Source organism: Rhineura floridana, chromosome 5 (assembly GCF_030035675.1).
Source record: "Rhineura floridana isolate rRhiFlo1 chromosome 5, rRhiFlo1.hap2, whole genome shotgun sequence".
NCBI lineage: Eukaryota > Metazoa > Chordata > Lepidosauria > Squamata > Rhineuridae > Rhineura > Rhineura floridana.
Genome location: NC_084484.1, coordinates 185,172,976 through 185,193,899, shown reverse-complemented (window position 1 = coordinate 185,193,899; position 20,924 = coordinate 185,172,976). Strand labels below are relative to the sequence as shown.

The following is a 20,924-nucleotide window of genomic DNA, read 5'->3' as shown; positions in this document are numbered from 1 at the left end:
ATCATGAGAAGACATGATTCACTAGAAAAGACAATGATGCCGGGAAAAACAAGGGAGTAGAAAAAGAGGAAGGCCAAACAAGAGATGGATTGATTCCATAAAGGAAGCCACAGACCTGAACTTACAAGATCTGAACAAGGTGGATCATGACAGATGCTCTTGGAGGTCACTGATTCATAGGGTCACCATAAGTCGTAGTCGACTTGAAGGCACATAACAACATGGGCATCTTAATTGAAATTACAAACAGAAGTGGACAATAATAAAAAATCAGTCACTGATTCTAGAGACAGCACTTAAATAGCAAGTACATCCTACATTTCTAATACTAGTGTTTTCCCTTCCCCCACATGGTCCCCATGCCATTCCTGACTCACACCCCGCCTCCCCCGCCCCTGAGGTGATCCACTGACAACCTATAGCTTGCTTTCCCAACCTACCTCCTCTCCGCCCTTTTCCCCAGCCTTCCCTGCCCAACCTTGAGAGTTTTACTGCTCCACTTAACCTTCTATCTTGGAATATTGCTGGCTGGGCCTCCAAGCGCAACTTGCCGGATGTGTTATCTTTCCTGGCTAATTTTGATGTGATTTTTTTACAGGAAACCTGGGCAACCGATACAATTATCCTTGATGGCTTTTCTTCTATTGATCTCCCAGCCGCCTCCCCCAGGGGCAAAGGCAGACCTAGGGCTGGCCTTGCTATCCTTTTCGCAACTTCCCTGGCCGTTTCACTATCCAAGCTTCCCTCTTGCGGCAATATGGTTATGGCCGCCTTGCTAGAATCCAGTGCCCTATCCCTCCTTTTGATTAATGTTTATATCCCCCCCTTTTCGGCCAGGAGGGATGTCTCTTCGGCCTGGGAGACCTTGGAGAGCTATATCCTTGACATTGAGTCCCGCCATCCTCATATACCTCTTATCATTATGGGCGATTTCAACGCTAGGATAGGTCCCAACAACTCCAGCCTTTTTTCTTCCAATCTTTGGGAAGCTATAGATCTTACTAACATAATGTCCCCCCACGATTGGTCATCCAAAGACCAAAAGGTGAATTATGGTGGCACTCGCCTGCTGCTCTTGGCGGGCTGTTTTAACTTGATGATTTTGAATGGATACCACAGGTTTGACAGCCGTGCTGAATTCACCTTCATCTCGGGGCGGGGCAGTAGTGTGGTCAATTACGTTTTGGTTTCTTCCTTTTTACTCAACTTTATTGCCTATTTTGCAGTGGGCAATAGATTGGATAGCGACCATCTCCCATTAATGTTTTCACTCTCACCTCCAGAGTCTGTCCATCTAAAACCCAACATCATTTATACCCATAATTCCTTCTCCCCTAGACATAGGAGGTTTAAATGGTCTTCAGACATTTCAGCTAGGATAGCTGCCTTCTTAGAATCCCCTTTGGCCCTTGCTCATAAAGAACGCATTATGAATGCTACTGATCCCCAATTTAAATTAGCTGCCTACTCCAACTTGGCCCTTGCCCTGGACCCCTTCCTAAAATTTAACTCTCGCCATTCAAAGCCTCGCGGCTCCTTCCGCCCTACCCGTTGGTTTGACAATGAGTGCGTCGCTGCCAAGAAAAATTTGAGGAGGATCTATCTCACCTATAGAAGCAATAATTCCAACTATTTGCCGACGGAATATTACATTGCCAAGCGCTTTTACAAATTCCGTTTGGTCTCTAAAAAGAGACAAGCTACTCTCGCCGGGTGAAAGGCGCTAATCAACGCCTCTAAACTTAATGATTCTAAGCTCTTCTGGGCTCTGGTCACGGATGCCCTGTCCTCTTCAAATCCGGTTGCTTGCCATATTCCTTCCCACGTCTGGGAAAAACACTTTTCCGATTTGTTTAAGGAGCCCACATCCTTTTCTTTCAATAGGCTAGACAGCTTTGACTTCCAGGACCTTCCCCTTTGGCCCCCTGTCTCGCAGAATGAGATTATTTCTCTTATTAAAGCCTGAAGGCTGGTAAAGCCCCCGGCCCTGATGCCATCCCTCCTGACCTTTTGAAGTCACAATCAGCATGGTGGGCCCCCCTCCTCTCCAACCTTTTTACATGGATAAACAATTCTGGTTTTATCCCCGCTTCCTGGCTCGATGCTATTGTGATTCCCATTTATAAAAAGGGACCTCAGGATAACCCTCAGAATGTTAGACCCACTAGTCTGCTCTCTACCGTTGGGAAACTATATGCTAGATACCTTAACGGTAGACTTACCACCTGGATTGAGGAGGAGAATATCTTAGGCCACGAATAGGCTGGTTTTAGAAAGTCCATTGTGCCCTGTTAAACCACCTCACGGGAAAGTATACCGGCCCCCTAGGGAATGGTCTTTATGTGGCCTTTATCGATCTTAAATCGGCCTTCGACTCAATTCCTAGAGACAGGCTTTGGGCAAAGCTCTTGCAAACCACCATTGACAAAAGACTCCTTTTTCTTATTTTTCAACTTCATCAACCTTCCACTCTACGGGTTCGGTGTGGAACAGATGGCTCCCTTACCAACCCTATTCCAGTTACCGGAATAGTTGTTTACCGGGCCCAATTCAAGGTGTTGGTTTTGACCTTTAAAACCCTATACGGTTTGGGCCCAGTTTATCTGAAGGAGCGCCTCCAGCACCGTCAGGGATGCCGCTCAACAAGATCAGCCTCTCAAGACCTTCTCTCGATCCCACCGGTTAAATCAGCTAGGCTGGTGAGGACCAGAGAGAGGGCTTTCTCAATATTGGCCCCCACCCTATGGAACTCCCTCCCAAATGATCTCCGACATGCCCCCTCTGTGATGAGCTTCCGCCGGACTTTAAAGACTTGGCTCTTCAGGCAGGCTTTTGGGATGGGTTGAAACTTTTACTGTATGTTTTAAAATTTTTAATGCTTATGGTATGCTTAATGTCTAATGTATTATTCTGTTTTGTACGTCGCCCAGAGTGGCTGGGTAACCAGCCAGACGGGCGACTCATAAACCCAAGAATAAATAAATAAATAAATAAATAAAATACCAGAGGGGTGGGGCAGGGCTGCATATTGGCCCCTACCCTCTTTAATCTTTATCTAAATGACCTTAGTTCATTTTGTCACTCGGCTATTTTTCATCCTCCCAAAACAGCAGACCATGCCTGTCCTCTGCTACTTTACGCCGACAACACGGCTCTTCTGTCCCTATCTAGAATAGGCCTTAGACGACTCTTTCGTGCTTACATGGCCTATTGTGATGAAAATTTCTTGACCATTAATTTTTCAAAAACTAAAATCTTGGTTTTTTCTTCTCGGCCTTCTATTTCAGACTGGCGAATTAAAGGTCAGAGGATTTCCCAAGTCAGGGAGTATAAGTATTTGGGGATAATGTTCCACTCTTCACTCTCCTGGACCCTCCACCTATGCTCCTCTGTATCCACGGCCAAGCTCTTGGCTAAAGCGCTATTTCGCTATTTTTTTTCTAAAGGCGGGCAATTCATACCTGCTGCCACCAGAGTCTTCTCCGCTAAAATTGCCCCCCAGCTCCTCTATGGAAGCCCAATCTGGATTGCGAATTTCTGTCCCAAAATTGAGGCTGTTCTTTCCAATTTCCTCCGCTCCATTTTTGGAGTGCCCCGTTGTGTCCCTAATGCAGTCTTAAGACTCGAGGCCGGGCTCTCCTCTTTAGAATGTCTTTCTTGGTCCCGAACATTGTGTTTCTGTTCCAAGATAGTATTCGCTGATCCTGCACCGGGATATCTTAATGCCATGCAGATTGACCACTTCAGCAGTTCCTGGGCCAAAGTGGTTCAGCACAAACTTTCCTCTCTTGGCCTCTCTACGGAGTTTTTAGCCACACTTGATTTTGGCACTGCCAAAATGACCATTAACAGACGCCTAAAGGACATAGATCTTCAGTGTGACATAACCAATGCCGCTAAAACCTGTTCCCCCCTTTACTCTGGATTGAGGTTCTTTTCCCCCTTTCCTGCCCCGTATCTTGAATTTTTAGATCTGCCGCGCTACAGATTGGTTTTTACCAGGGCTAGATTTAATTGCTTAGTATCAGCCCTTCTTGAAGGTCATTTTCGGGGCATCCCACATGCTAACCACTTCTGCCCCTGCTGATTTAATGAAATTGAATCTCTGTTTCATGTTCTTTTTATTTGTCCTCTTTACTCCACTGAACGCACCAAGTTCCTAAATCCCTTGATCGTGAATTTGCTTGGAGGTACAACCTTGGACAAACTGAAGTTCCTTTTATCCGGCACAGATAAATTAATATTGCTTGGGGCTGCCAAATTTCTCCACACGGCCCAACTTTTACGCAGTAAATACATTTCTAGTATTTCGTGTTGATTTTCTTGTGCTAGACGTACCTACTTGTTTATCTTTTTTATCTTGCCTGTTTTGATTTTCTTATTTGTATAACGGGTCTATGACCATACAATAAACTGATGATGATAATACTAGTGTTTTATTTGCAGATTCTTTATATTTCGGAATATGCCTGTTTACTCTTATAATTCAAAAGGAAAACGTCAGGAAGATCACCCGTATATTAGGGTACATTTTATTCATTTGTTAAGAAAGATAAAAATGTAAAAAATGTGGATTATAAAAAAAATGACAGGGGTTGCATTTTGTTTTGTTTCAAGTGGAGTTAAATACTCTCAAACTGGGCCAACATATGGTTAATACCTGTGTAATGGTTTACAGACAGTCGTCATAATACAGTGTTAAGATGAGCCAAATGGTCATTAAAGAAAAGAAAAAGCTTGCATTGTTAAGGGAGAGGTACTGGGAACCTTAAGAGGTGGTGATTAAATGTAAATTAACTACTTATTGTGGACAATCAGCCCCTAACCTTCTTGATGGCACATTTGTTCTTTTCTTTTGGACAAGAGTTGTCTCTCAAAGCAGCTTGCAACCTTGCAGCTTAGAATGCAATGCATAAGGCTGCTGGCAGTATTGGGTGCAGTGCTGTATATAAAGGAAAGTAAGACATACACAGGCCTTGCCTCAGGCTTACAAATCAAAATTAACAACAGAAAGTGTGTCAATAATTTTAGTTAGCCTTTTACATATTTTTATTTCTCCTTAGTCTGTTTAGATGACAGTTAAAGCAGAAAGAAGTTTTGTCCTTGTTTTGTCTTGGCCAATATTTAAACACAAATGCCCAAATCCAGCAAGGGACATGCACACGTGACATTTGTAGAACTGTAGAACTTGTTACCCACATGCACAATTCCTCCTGACTCTAGAAGGCAACATCCAGAAGTCATTCATAGCACCAGCCAAATATTTATTTATTTTATTTATATCCCGCCCTTGCTCCCGGCAGGAGCCCAGGGCGGCCATATTCCAAGTCATCTGCTTGAAAGATGAGAAGAGAAGCAGGACACATGATCAATTCCTTTTCCTTCTCCTTTCAAACGTATTGCCAATTATCAGTGTGAGAATACACATTTGTGCATCCTCAACTGCTGAATGGGACTTTGTGATGTCAGGAGGCCACAAATACGGCAGCTCCCTGCTGGATCAGGGACAGCCTCTTAGTACTGTAATTGCCTAACCTAACAAACACATCAGAACTAGTAAACTGGATCCTCCTCATTTTCCTTTTAAAAAGAAGCAAGTCTGTTGGCAGATCTTATCAGGGTCCTCCTTCTTTGCCACCTGTCCTCACCCAGGCTGTGCATTTCCTTCATCATGAAGCCCATCCCAGCTGCATCACTTATATGTGATCAACATGTCAATTATGAACAATAATTTGTGTAGGTTAGCAAAGATTCCTGTCTTTGAGCCATGTGTAGCTAGTTTGATAAAACCTATTCTGGTCCATTCCATTTTGTTCTAATCCGTGTTCTGAGGCACTGTTTTTCAACCTTGCAGGTTGACTGCTATTATAGTGGATATGTGGAAGGTGCCCCAGACTCTGATGCCATCCTCTCCACCTGCAGCGGGCTTTGGTAATGGCGTCTCCTGTGACTGACTGCTTGAAAATACTGCTGTGGATCTGGGGGTTAAGATGAAGGGCATGTTCTGCCCCTCCAGCTCTTCTTATTCTCAGGCCTGTAGAACTTGAAACCCATCAAGATGAGTGCAGCTTGCAAGCAAGCCCTGTGTTGGTGTTGTTGGTCTCATGCTCGAAGCTGCAAAATAGGGCTGTTCCACTTGGGAGAAGATCTGATCTCTCTCTCGCACACACACTCACACCCTTCAAGGTCTGTTTGTACTTGAATCCTGAACTGATGTGTAACCCCAGCACACATAAACAAAGATGCTAAGAAATCATGGGGAATTGACCATTGTTAAAGGTCACAAGTGCTTTCTCCCTAGCTATGGCTTTGATCGATGGATGAGTGCACACAACACAAGTCTCTCTCCAGCCATAAATAGGAGTGGTCTACTCTATACTTGGGTCAACTGTATTTGCAGCTTTTATAGAATGCTTACTGAACTATACTGTCAACTCACTCTCCCCCATCCCAAGATCAGCAGCATCAACAGCACCATATAGCGCTTTCAAGTGTTAAAAGTGCTTCACATGCGTTATCTAGTTGTAATACCTACAACAACCCTGTATGGGCCTATTTAGGCTTCTTCATTTTGCCCACCAGGCTATTTTGGCCAAGTCACACCCACCTGCTGTACAATTGATATCATGTAATAGGAATAATTGAAAGCAAAATGCAAGCCTAGATTGCACCAATAATGACTGTCCTTCCCAATAGCCACCTTGGTAACCACATCCCATGCACTAATTAGTGTTGGGCCAAAGTATCCCACTGAAGTGAATTTCATAAGTTTTGGGGGTGGGCCAAAACACCCTCCCCCCAAAGATGGTGTTAAACTTTGGAGAGCAATGAATTTTAAGAATTGGGAGTGAGGGAGTCTTACCATTAAAGATGAGGTGACTGAAGGTTTTTCTTCTTTTTCCTAATTCTGTCCCAGCTTGGCTCCTCATCAAAACCACATCACATTGCTGGGACAGAATACTCTTGTGAATTGCACTACAATTAATTCTTAGGGAGAAAAGATGGCTATCCTCATTGTGGCTAATGGGGAGAACATCCTTGTGTCCCTCAAGAATGTCCTTGAGAACATCACTCTGTCATTGTTTTTGATGTAAGAACTTAAACTTGAACAGATTCAGTATATTTGTATGTGTGTGTGTGGATAGATAGATAGATTAGATTTTTATGTAGCTTGTGTAACTGCCCCATTATCCTTTTGAAATTTTTCAGGGGATATGTACAGATTGGAAACTTAAAGTACGAAATACATCCTGTTGAGGGTTCCTCTGCATTTCAGCACCTTATCTATCGCGTGGCCCCAGAACATCAGGAACCATGCAGGGGAATTCCTGAAGCCCAGGATGAGCTGGCAAGACATGAAAAAGAATTTAGTCCAGCCTCAGACCCCTCTGAAAAGATTGTAAGTTTTTGTTCACTAAACCTGAGTAATCAGTGCAAACTATATACTCCAGGGGTGGGAGAAGTAAATGTTCTAAGCCTAGGAACCATGTCTTAAAATTTATGGATCTGTGAATGTGAAGATAAAATACCTACCATTGGTACAATGTGCTTCTATACATCTGTCCTATGTGATCCAGAGTGTGCACTGTGGGTTTCAATAGGAATGTTCAAAATCTTTCCTATTATTTCTGTGGATATTTCTACCTCACTGAAAAGCAACATTACTTAAGCAAGGTATTCATCAGTAAAAGCAATGGGCAATTTTTGCAAAGTCAGGATTTTCTGACTGCTTAGTTTCTGTACCTCCTTGCACAAGGGCATCATAGCTCAACTATACATGGTTTCAGGCTGTTGCTTAACATTTGTTCTTCAGTCCCAGTGCTAACTCTCTTGCTATTGCATATTGCTGTCCTAATTATAGTGCTTACTGGCCAACTATTTCTTAAGTTGCCGGGTTCAAAAGGATGGTCTCTTGCTCAGCAATCACTATTCTCTGCAATTGTCTTTATTGTACAAGAAATGATTGGCTGTTTATTCCCCACCCCTAGATCAATGATAACTTTTTAGCAACTTTTTAGAAAAAGTTTTTTAATATCTTTCATTCCCCTTTTATTTATTTAATTTATTTATTATTTGATTTATATCCTACCCTTCCTCCCAGCAGGAGCCCAAGGCAGCAAACAAAAGCACTAAAAACACTTTAAAACATCATGGAACAGACTTTAAAATACATTAAAGCAAAACATCTTTAAAAACATTTTTTTTAAAGCTTCAAAATATTTTTTTTTTAAAAAAAGATTAAAAACATTTTTTTTAAAAAAAAGGTTTAAAAATATCTTAAAATGCTATTCCAACACAGATGCAGACTGGGATAAGATCTCAACTTAAAAGGCTTGTTGAAAGGGGAAGGTCTTCAATAGGCGCCAAAAAGATAACAGAGATGGTTGAAGATTGGTTGATGGTATTGCATGCCCCTGTGGTCAAGCGTGCTGTGACTTGAGCGTGGGCTTTTAGCCTAGTGGCGTCAGGTCTGACAATAAAATGAGAGCCTGCTGTATCAGCCCTATGGCCCAGCTAGCCCAGCAGCCTGTTCTCACAGTGGCTAGAATTCTCCTCCCCCTAGAACTGGAAGAAATCCCATTGTTTTCCTTTCCTAAATTCCAATACATTTTATTTCTGCAGCTTCTTGTGGACTTCATGTTTTTCATACTGTTTTATGATTTGTATTATCTTCTATATTTTGTACACCTCTTGGATATCCTTTGAATGTATTAGTTTATAAATTCTGAAATAAAATTGAAAAAATAAATAAATTTGGCAACTGACTAAATTGCTGTTGTCATTTTAGTACCGTTGATGTAAATATATGCCTAATCTGCATATACATACGCTTGTTTTGCATAATTATGCCTCCAGCAATCAAGTTTTCAAATTTTCTGGCAAAGATTGGGGGTGGCAGAGGAAAGGAAGAGTATGGAAATGGGGGTCTATCTTTGCAGTAATCAGGGCAAGGGCTCAGGTGAATACATGTCGTAGGGACATGAACTTAGGAAGCTGCCTTAGACGGTTGTTCCATCCAGCTCAGTCATGATGAGTATACTGATGGTGCAGTGGCCTTTATCAAATGTTTCAGATTAGGTTCTTTCCAAGCTCTACCTGGAAATGCTGGATATTGAACCCTAGGGCCCTTTTGCAGATGCCCTATCATTGAGCTACAGTCTCTGAAGCCATCAGGAATGGGGAACCTGTGGCCCTTCAGATGTTGTTTATTATTTATTTATTTATTTATTTATTACATTTGTATACCACCCCATAGCCAAAGCTCTCTGGGTGGTTTACAAAAATTAAAGACATTGAACATTAAAAACAAATATACAATTTTAAAAAACCATACAAAGTTTAAAGCCATGAACTTTCTTGAACTCCAACTCCCATAATCCTTAGCCAATCATTAGAGATCATGGAAACTGTGATCAAAAAATCTCTGGAAGGCCATTGGTGCCTCAACCCCGTCATAGACCCTGCCCAGGTCTGCTTCTCTTTTGAAGCCTTCACCAATACATGCGACACAGTCCCAGAGTTTCTAGGCTTCATCGTTATATAGATGAAACGCTGGAATTGTGCTGCATGTGTCTACACACACAGAATAAAAGTTGTAATTGCCCACTTCTGCGATAGATGCAGATGGCACTTATGGAATATGCACAACCCACACTCCAGACCTGCCAGTTCTGCTGCTTTCCTGGCGAACTTGACTTCGTTGGAACCAACATTAGATGAATCAGATTTGCTGGCTGCATCTTCTGCTTCCTGCACATCAGCCCCATGGGTTACCTGGGCAGTGGTAGAATGTCTGCAGTTCTACATTGCTTTGATTTCCCACCCCAAACCCTGAGCTGTGTGCATTTCATTTTAGACAGAGTTTCCTGGAACTGAAGCACCATCCAGATACCTAGAGTATTTTGCTGTTTGCGACAATTCCATTGTAAGTTATGATAACCTATACTCTTCGTTGTAGTAGTTATATATGCATTGTTTACTGTTTAGTCACTTTAAGTTTACTTTTCAGCACTACAGTCTATGTGACATTATATGGTTAGGAAAGAGCAATACTGATGTTCAGATTAGTAATTCTCCTCATTGGGTAATTCGTTGCAAAAGCTAATACAAGTGGAGAGAAACTTTCTACTTATCTTGATGGTCACATTTGATGGAAGGACAGCTACTTCCTCTAATCTTTGCAGTACAATTTGTTTTGTCAGACTTCTTAAGACCATTTTTCTGGGGAAGGGCCATTAGCCTCTTGTGGGTGGATTCTTTCTCTGCTCCCCCCCCCATAGAGGTTTGCAAACCCAGTGCAATAGGAGGCAATAGGAGGAGAATTCAGCCACTGAGGTGTGGATAGTACAAATAATAGCCTCTACAAACAATGGGTCATGCCAGTGACTTAGCCGCAGGTAATAACTCCATCTTCAGAAGCACAGCGTTCTGGAATTAAGCTAAGGATTGTTTAGGCCAGGGGTATACCATGTGGTGCTCTCCAGAGGTTGCGGGCTACAACTCTCATCAGCCCTGATAATTGGCCCTGCTGGCTGGGATTGATGGGAATTGGTCCAGTGATATTGGGAGGGCACCATGTTGGCTACTCCTGGCCTAATCCATCCCTTGACGTGGCCTGAACTGATAATGCAAGAATCTTGCTGAAGCTAAGCAGGTCTGGGTCTGATCAGTGTCTGGATGGGAGATTACCTGGTAACCCTCTGATGACTGCCTTGAGCTCCATGACAGAAAGATGGAATACAAATGTACCAAAAAGCCATGCTGTTAAGCAGGGCTTTCCCACACATATGCCCGTTACTCTGCCATATTTCAAGCCCCTGGTAGGTCTCCATCTCTTGGAATTAACGTTCCCTCCCCAGTCTCCATAGGAAGGCTTGGGGCGTGTCTCTCCATTCCAAGCGTACCAGAAAGAGAAAGGTTTGGGCTAATGGCTGCCACACAATTCTCAGCTAACAACCTACTTCAGCAAAAGCTGACCTGAGACCTTCGGAGCCTCTGCCTCCAGTCCACTGCTCCAAAACTTGCCTGAAGAATGGACATTCTTAAAGGGCCAGCTCCCTGCCCTCCAGACAACCACTTCTCTCTGTAGCCTTGTGTTTGGGGTGCTCCTTGCATCATTGGGCAGGCAAAGTAACACTGGAGGCACTCAACTTCTTGGGCTCAGAAGAAAGCTCTTGTGAGTGTCTTGGCTCTGATTCTGTGGGGCCCTGCCCACCAGCTCCCAGCTCAGTGGCCCCTGACAGTCTCAGGAGCCCAGTCCAATTCCCTAGCCTGTAGCATAACAGCATCTTGACTCAATCAGTTCATCTTCCTTCTCTGGGCTCAAGGCCAGACAGTGATGACAGTGGCATTCTACTGCTGCCCATGAATGTCATCAGCAGCTTTGCCCACCAATCTAGAAGAGAGCTCACTAGAGAGCACTGGGTTGGGGGGTTCAAACTTGGAGCCACCTCTGGCTGAGTAGGTTTCTTCTGTTCATTCAGAAATAAATCCTTCTGAGTTCAGCAAGACTTACTCCGAGATAAGTGTGTGTGGGATTGCATCCTTAAAGGGTGATGGGGGAGAGAGCAAAAGATGAGAGATAATATACAGGAAGTTTTGCATGAATCAGGACTATTCTAGACGATCATCGAGTGCATTTTAGCCTTTGCAGTGTTTGTCCCACAATTCCCCATTCCAAGACTGCATCATTACCCCTCTTTTTAAAAACAAAACAACAATGTTTTCCTCCTATATTTTTTTTATATTGCCAGGTTTAAACAAGAATAGGCACAGAAAGAAATGACATAAAATACAATTTTTTAAAATGCCAGAGCTTTGTGGGAGGAAGGTTGTGGAGTGAAAGTGCATCCAGGAGGTACCCCTGAGATTTGTTCAACTGCATCCCACTCTTTCAGTCGCCATAAGTCATAGTCAACTTGAAGGCACATAACAACAAAAACCCTTTTGAAGAGAAGCTGAAATTTCCCTGGTACAAAATATAGTGTATCCCACACTGGATTTTAATCTTGTTTTGTTCACCGCCCAGAGAGCTACACGCTATGGGCGGTTTAAGAATGAAATAAAATAAATAATAATAAATAATAATAATGGTCTGGAAAGACAACTTCTGGAGCACGTTCAACAAATCTGCAGCACAATACAGAGCATGTGTTGTGCCAATAACTGGTTGTTTGAAAAGACGGATGTGTGTGCCATGAAGATATCTATTACTCTTCACAGTGATTGGATGAATTGATGTTCCAAAAGGGTTCTCCCCCCCCCTTTTTTTTTTTAAGTATCAGCGAGAAAATAATAATGTAACTCGAGTGATATTGGTGGTGCTTCAGATTCTATCTGTCCTTCACAATGTAAGTACGTTTGTTGGAACTTTTTTACTTGTGTCCTGTGTCTTGCCTAGTAGAGCAAAGGGGTGAAGACCTCTGTCTTAACGTGAAGCTTGGAGAGCAAAGGGCATCTTTCATCATGGAAATGCACCTTGAGAAACCTTGGTCTTTGGGGAAGAGTTTCCCAGCACAAAAACGAAGAGTAGGGATTTATGTCGTAGCTGGACCTAGCTGGCTGTCTTGCCATGGTGTTCGAGTGCAAAGATTGATGAGCTTTGCAAAGTTCCATATGGACATGTCAGGAGGAGTGTTCCTAACCTTAATGATAGTGGCAGGGCCTCAGGCCTTTCCTCCAGTGGGGCTCTCAATGAGCCAGTTAAAGATGTTCCTTGGATGACTTGATTAGGTTGTGTCTGGTGGCAAGTAAGGCATTGTATATCCTGGAGTTCTCATGTCTTTTGCATAATGAATAAGAGTCACTCCTAATGCACACAGAAAGTAGAAGGCAGCAGTTACATACTGGATTCTCTTGCCCTTTGACTGGACGTACTACTTTCAGGTAGCTTGCTCGGCAGCTGTGAAAAAGGCAAATCAAATAGGGATCATTGGGAAAGGAACTGAAAACAAAACTGCCAATATCATACTGCTGTTATACACATCTATGGTGCAACCACATGTGGAATATAGTGTGCAGTTCTGGTTGCCTCACCTCAAAGAAGATATTGTAGAGTTGGAAAAGGTTCAGAAAAGGGTAACCAAAATGATCAAGGGGGTGGAGAGACTCCCTTATGAGCATTTGGGGCTTTTTAGTTTAGCGAAAAGGTGAGTCAGAGGTGACATGATAATGTAAAGGTACTGCCTTCAAGTCGATTCCGACTTATGGCAACCCTATGACTAGGGTTTTCATGAGGCTGAGAGGCAGTGACTGGCCCAAAGCCACCCGTGAGCTTCATGGCTATGTGGGGATTTGAACCCTGGTCTCCCAAGTCGTAGTCCAACACCTTAACCACTACACCACACTGGCTCTCAGGTGACGTGATAGAAGTATATAAAATCATGCATGGCATGGAGAAGGCTTTAAAAGAGGAGTAAAATATATTGAGAATCAGTGGCTACTAGCCATGATGACTATTCTCTGCCTCCATGATTGGGGGCAGTATGATGCTGAATACTAGTTGCTGGAAACCGCAGGAAGGGAGAGTGCTCTTGCATTCAGCTCCTGCTTGCGGGTTAAGAACATAAGAACATAAGAAGAGCCTGCTGGATCAGGCCAGTGGCCCATCTAGTCCAGCATCCTGTTCTCACAGTGGCCAACCAGGTGCCTAGGGGAAGCCCGCAAGCAGGACCCGAGTGCAAGAACACTCTCCCCACCTGAGGCTTCCGGCAACTGGTTTTCAGAAGCATGCTGCCTCTGACTAGGGTGGCACAGCACAGCCATCATGGCTAGTAGCCATTGATAGCCCTGTCCTCCAAGAATTTTCTAATCTTCTTTTAAAGCCAGCCAAGCTGGTGGCCATTACTGCATCTTGTGGGAGCAAATTCCATAGTTTAACTATGCGCTGAGTAAAGAAGTACTTCCTTTTGTCTGTCCTGAATCTTCCACATTCAGCTTCTTTGAATGTCCACGAGTTCTAGTATTATGAGAGAGGGAGAAGAACTTTTCTCTATCCACTTTCTCAATGCCATGCATAATTTTATACACTTCTATCATGTCTCCTCTGACCCGCCTTTTCTCTAAACTAAAAAGCCCCAAATGCTGCAACCTTTCCTCGTAAGGGAGTCGCTCCATCCCCTTGATCATTCTGGTTGCCCTCTTCTGAACCTTTTCCAACTCTAGAATATCCTTTTTGAGATGAGGCAACCAGAACTGTACACAGTATTCCAAATGCGGCCGCACCATAGATTTATACAATGGCATTATGATATCAGCTGTTTTATTTTCAATACCTTTCCTAATTATCGCTAGCATGGAATTTGCCTTTTTCACAGCTGCCGCACACTGGGTCGACATTTTCATCGTGCTGTCCACTACAACCCGAGGTCTCTCTCCTGGTCAGTCACCGCCAGTTCAGACCCCATGAGCGTATATGTGAAATTCAGATTTTTTGCTCCAATATGCATAATTTTACACTTGTTTATATTGAATTGCATTTGCCATTTTTCCGCCCATTCACTCAGTTTGGAGAGGTCTTTTTGGAGCTCTTCGCAATCCCTTTTTGTTTTAACAACCCTGAACAATTTAGTGTCGTCAGCAAACTTGGCCACTTCACTGCTCACTCCTAATTCTAGGTCATTAATGAACAAGTTGAAAAGTACAGGTCCCAATACCGATCCTTGAGGGACTCCACTTTCTACAGTCCTCCATTGGGAGAACTGTCCATTTATTCCTACTCTCTGCTTTCTGCTTCTTAACCAATTCCTTATCCACAAGAGGACCTCTCCTCTTATTCCATGATTGCTAAGCTTCCTCAGAAGTCTTTGGTGAGGTACCTTGTCAAACGCTTTTTGAAAGTCTAAGTACACTATGTCCACTGGATCACCTCTATCTATATGCTTGTTGACACTCTCAAAGAATTCTAATAGGTTACTGAGACAGGACTTTCCCTTGCAGAAGCCATGCTGGCTCTGCTTCAGCAAGGCTTGTTCTTCTATGTGCTTAGTTAATCTAGCTTTAATAATACTTTCTACCAGTTTTCCAGGGACAGAAGTTAAGCTAACTGGCCTGTAATTTCCGGGATCCCCTCTGGATCCCTTTTTGAAGTTTGGCGTTACATTTGCCACTTGCCAGTCCTCAGGCACGGAGGAGGACCCGAGGGACAAGTTACATATTTTAGTTAGCAGATCAGCAATTTCACATTTGAGTTCTTTGAGAACTCTCAGGTGGATGCCATCCAGGTCCGGTGATTTGTCAGTTTTTATATTGTCCATTAAGCTTAGAACTTCCTCTCTCATTACCACTATTTGTCTCAGTTCCTCAGAATCCCTTCCTGCAAATGTTAGTTCAGGTTCAGGGATCTGCCCTATATCTTCCACTGTGAAGACAGATGCAAAGAATTCATTTAGCTTCTCTGCAATCTCCTTATCGTTCTTTAGTACACCTTTGGCTCCCTTATCATCCAAGGGTCCAATCGCCTCCCTAGATGGTCTCCTGCTTTGAATGTATTTATAGAATTTTTTGTTGTTGGTTTTTATGTTCTTAGCAATGTGCTCCTCAAATTCTTTTTTAGCATCCCTTATTGTCTTCTTGCATTTCTTTTGCCAGAGTTTGTGTTCTTTTTTATTTTCTTCATTCGGACAAGACTTCCATTTTCTGAAGGAAGACTTTTTGCCTCTAAGAGCTTCCTTGACTTTGCTCGTTAACCATGCTGGCATCTTCTTGGCCCTGGCGGTACCTTTTCTGATCTGCGGTATGCACTCCAGTTGAGCTTCTAATAGAGTGTTTTTAAACAACTTCCAAGCATTTTCGAGTGATGTGACCCTCTGGACTTTGTTTTTCAGCTTTCTTTTTACCAATCCCCTCAGTTTTGTGAAGTTTCCTCTTTTGAAGTCAAATGTGACCGTTTCCCATGGGCATCTGGTTGCCCAATGTAAGAGCAGGATGCTGGACTAGCTGGGCCATTGGCCTGATCCAGCAGGCTCTTCTTGTACTCTTTTGTTCTTATGTAGCTCGATATGCACTTTCATGTAGCTTCTGTCATCAAGGAACTGGGGATATACTTAAAACTGCAGCAAGGCTGAGCTCCTCACAAGCAGGCAGGAGATAATCTGAACATGGAAATGGATTACTTTGCTGTGAAGTGCCAGAGCATCGGACATAGGAATGTGCATACTACTACTACTACTAAAATTATTATTATTATTAACATTTGTATAGTGCTAATAATTGTTCAAAGCACACCTGCTGCTTAATGTAGTTGTGATCCTTACAAGAACCCTGTAAGATAAATCAGTATTATTATGACTGTGTGCATGCATATATGCCTATTTTAGGATTTTAGGTTGTTCTTAAATTATTTTTAATGTCATATTTTAACATTGTTATAACCCGCCCTTGGATCTTTGGGTGAAGGGCGGTTAATAAATGATGATGATGATGATGATGATACCAGCATATTGTATAAGTGGATGATTTCCCGTTTTCTGTTTTCAGATATATGACGACGTAGGTCTTCACATTGTTTTAACAGGAATAGAGGTGTGGACAAAACAAGACAATCTGACAGTTAGTGGTTCAACTTTGCAAGCGTTTTACAACTATGCTACTTCTAAGCTTCGGCCTCATGTCCATTTCGACCATGCCTCTTTATTCACGTAAGACTCTTTTGTATTTTTGTTGTTTACAGTGATTGATTTCCCTGTTCTCTCTGCTGCTGCCGCTATTATCAATGCCCCTTTTCTTTTAGAAATGGGGACATCTCAGGTCCCATCTATTATTTATTTACTTAGCACAATCCAAGTACCTGGTACTTTACAAAGAACAGGTATGCCAGGTCCCTATCCCAAAGGACTTACAATCTAACATAGACACTGGGGGGGGGGAATGGCAATGGAGGCAAGGGTAGGCAAGGGGAAAATATGTGATTACTACAGTTACATATTCTTTGGCTTTCTTATAATAAGGTCCAGGGATGAGAGAGAGGACCTTAAAGCTTCTCAAAAAAGGTGAGTTTTGAGGAGGAATGCAAAGGAAATAAGGGAGTTGGTCACACAGAGGCATTCCTGGCATAAGGGGCGGCAAGGACAAATGGGCAGAGTCATTTCAGGGGGCAGAACATCTTTGAATAGCTGAGGATGGTAGAGTTGGATGAGTGAAAGTCACAGGATTTGTAACATTTGCACAGCACTTTCAAGTGTTCAAAGCATTTCACACATGCATTGTCTAGTTGTAATCTTTACAACAACCCTGTAAGGTAAAAAAGTTTCATTGCAAGTGTGTGAACACTTGAAAGTGCTATACAAATATTATTACAAAGCACACTGGTGTGCCTGCTGGGTTTTTCTTTTTTCCAAAAACTTACCTTTATAGAATTTACTAATAGGCAAAAATCCCTTGGGTTTAAAAAGTACCTCTAGCCAACAGATATTTCTATCAAACTTTAAAAAGCAGGGAAATTGGGCAGCTATAGTGAATGCCCCAGGGGAGCAGGAGACCTGACCTCCTCTCTGAGATATTGGAAACGTCTTCAGTAAATCCACTCTCTTTTATAGGGAGCATAAATCCTGAATACAGCTTCTAGGCCCATTGAGAAAAGCTGTTTCTCCATTGGCCCCTATTGCTCCTGTAGACTAGACATCACTTTCACGACCAACACCTAGATGCCCATGTCAAGGTAATAGAGGCAAAGCAATGATGCAATTCAATGGCTTGCAGCTAGAACAGACAAAACATGTGCCTGGGTGATCATTGGGGGCTGGCTGGGGGTAGATGAGCTAAGTGCATGATAATGCTAATTTCCCTCTGAGTTCAGTACAACATCCGCCCACCCACCACCCACTCCACATACGCCTGTCTGCCTGATATTCCCTTGGATTCATTCACTGGAGGATTCACCTGTTGAGAGATACAGTGGTGTCAGGGAATAGATCCATCGTCCCAAGAGAGCATATATGACTAGAGCCTATCTCCATCCACCCACCTCCTGTTCTGATCTTGAGTGGAAGCCCACAGGGCATGATGGGGCATAGCAGAATTGGGAGAATATTTAAGTGAGCAGCTTGCCCAACAAGGTCTAAAGTCATAAGCAGAGCCCTCCTGGATCAGACCAAAGGCCCATCTAGTCCAGCATCCTGTCTTCAGATGGCCAACCAGATGACCATGGGAAGCCTGCAAGCAGGACCTGAGGGCAAGAGCACTCTCCCCTCCTGCGGTTTCCAGCCCACAAACAGGATATCCGTGCAACATCACCCTCCCCGCTCGTGATGCCCAACAACTGGCATTCAGAGGAATACCAGGTCGTAGTCCAGCACCTTAACCACTGCACCACACTGGCTCTCATAATATTATATATTATATATTACATATTATATATTATATATTACAATAGATGTTTATTTTTATAATAATGGTTTCTGATTTTAAATGTTTATATGGTTTTATCTTGTCTTTATATGTTGTAAACCTCTGTTTTTTTATGAGCAGTGGTATATAAATATTTTTATAAATAAATAAATGTATCGTGGTGGATTATATATATCTACGAATTTTATTTAATATCTGAATACATTACAAATTATAAATATATAATAAAATTTAAAAAATAACTATGTGCTGTGTGAAGAATTTATCTGTCCTGGATCTTCTAACATTCCGTTGGGTTCCACTATTATGAGAGGGAGAAAAACCTTTCTGTGTCCATCTTCATGCATAATCCTCTGTCATGTCTCCCCCACCTGCTTTTTTCATGCAACTAAAAAGCCCCCAATGTTGTAAACTCTTTTCATAGGAAGAGGTTGCTCCAGCCTCTTGATAGTTTTATGTGTCCTTTTCTGTACATTTAAGCCTATAAGAGGCATTTCTGCTGCTCAGCCCACTACCCTTTCCAGATCCCAAGTGGGAGCTGAATTTGCCAGTCTTCAGGACTGAAGATTAAGATTTGAGCTCCCCTCAGTTCCCTTCTGCCAATAGAATTTAAGGACTGAATTATGCCATTAATGTTAACATTTTCTGTATTCTAGGATTGTGGGTGAGAATAATTCCTTTGGAAAGTCACGGGGAGAACGTTTTTGCCTTCAGAATCATGTCTCTGTTTCTTCTGTCAAGGTAAGTGGTGCAGTACATTCCTTGATGTGAGCATGCCAGTCACTGGCCCCTTAATTTATTTATTTATTTATTTCTTGCACTTGTATACCGCCCCATAGCTGAAGCTCTCTTCTTAATTCACTTCTTTCTATAGTCTAGCACTAAGCCAAGAAGCTCATATGCTGCTTTGGGTTTCTTACTATTATTTTTTAATTTGGTGGGTCTTCAGTGATGCCCCAAATCACTGTACAATTATTATTACAATAATAAAATAAATAAGATGAGAGCAATAAATAAGATGAGAGCTTCGACTATGGGGCAGTATATAAATGTAATAAATAAATAAACAGTGCAAAGCACAAACTGAGCAGAATAAAAGTCATCCATTAGTGGGTACTGAAAAATCTACGCTTTCACCTGGAGTTCTGCAACATTATTTCTGTTTGCTCCAGTTTCTTAATACTAGTTGCTGAGAGGAACACATAATGGGCATGAACTGCTTTGTGTCTCTCTTAACAGCATTTATACCAAGAACATAAGAAAAGCCTCCTGCTGAATCAGGCCATAGGCCTGTCTAGTCCAGTATCCTGTTCTCACAGTAGCAAAGCAGAAGCTCATTATGGGAAGCCCATGAGCATCTGCCTTCTTCTCACATTTGATTCCCAGCAACTGGTATTCAGAAGCGTACAGCCTCTGATTGTGGAAGGAGAACATAGTCATTGTGGCTGAAATGGAAATGGGCTGCCTTCAAGTTGATCCCGACTTATGGCAACCCTACGAACAGGGTTTTCATGGTAAGCGGTATTCAGAGGGGGTTTCCCATTGCCTCCCTCTGAGGCTGAGAGGCAGTGACTGGCCTAGTGGCCATTAATAGCCTTCTCCTTCATGAATGTATCTAATCCTCTTTCAAAGCCCTCCAAGTTGGTGGCCATCACTGTGTCCTGTGGGAGCAAGTTCCTCAGTTTAACCATGCGCTGCGTGAAGAAGTCCTTCCTTTTGCCAGTCCTGAATCTTCCAACAATCAGCTTCATTGGATGTCCACAAGTTCTAGTGTTATGTGAGAGGGAGAAAGGCTTTTCTCTATCCACTTTCTCCACACCATGAATAATTTTGTACACCTCTGTCATGTCTCCTTTTACTTGCCTTTGTTCCAAACTAAAAAGCCCCAAATGTTGTAACCATTCCTTGTAGGAGAGTTGCTCCAATTTCCTTTCGGCTTAATTACCTTTCTGTCTTTGTTTTTTTCCTCCACCATACACAGATTTCATCATCTTTAACAAATGATGGTGTATCTGCTGCACATCAGCTGGGCCACACAGTCTTTGGCTTTGTCCATGATGACATTCTGGGACACAGGGGCAGAATGTGTGACTGCAACTGCACCTCAGACCCTGGCCACTGCATCATGTATTCAACGGCCGTGTAAGTAGCACTAAAGTTTTTCTTGCTTACAGCTCCAGTTAACCGAATCCACAATCACATTAATTGTTGGAAATAGGGATTGGGGAGAAATTCAATCCAGTTCACATATAAAACTTAATTACACCTTCTGAAACAATATTAGGACCGAAACATGACCATCCTTCTAAATGCACACTTTTCTGAATTCTTGGATGCAGTGCTCCAATCAAACAATGGTTACAAAAATGCATATATTGGGGGGGAATGTGCATAAAAATGAAAATACTAATAACGTACAAAAATGCATTGTATTAGAGACATTGCTTGCAAAAATACATTAGTCAAATCTGCATGCAAAATATGTTTAAGAGAAGGCAAACTAAAACGCTGAAGAATATTCATGAGGATTTTTTTTTTTTTAAAAATGGCAAATTGTTGCAGAAATGTGGAGAACTGAT

General features: G+C 42.5%; 1 protein-coding gene across 1 annotated transcript in view; it reads left to right on the top strand.

Annotated features, from left to right (window-relative positions):
- Positions 1-1,429: 1,429 nt before the first annotated feature.
- The window catches only part of LOC133386133 (disintegrin and metalloproteinase domain-containing protein 9-like), a 61,997-nt gene continuing 42,502 nt past the window's right edge, over positions 1,430-20,924 (top strand). Inside the window, exons 1-4 of the mRNA XM_061629739.1 lie at positions 1,430-1,681; positions 5,855-5,931; positions 19,002-19,086; positions 20,327-20,487. Of these exons, the coding sequence (XP_061485723.1) occupies positions 1,430-1,681; positions 5,855-5,931; positions 19,002-19,086; positions 20,327-20,487 (575 nt within the window). The remainder of the gene's footprint in view (positions 1,682-5,854; positions 5,932-19,001; positions 19,087-20,326; positions 20,488-20,924) is intronic.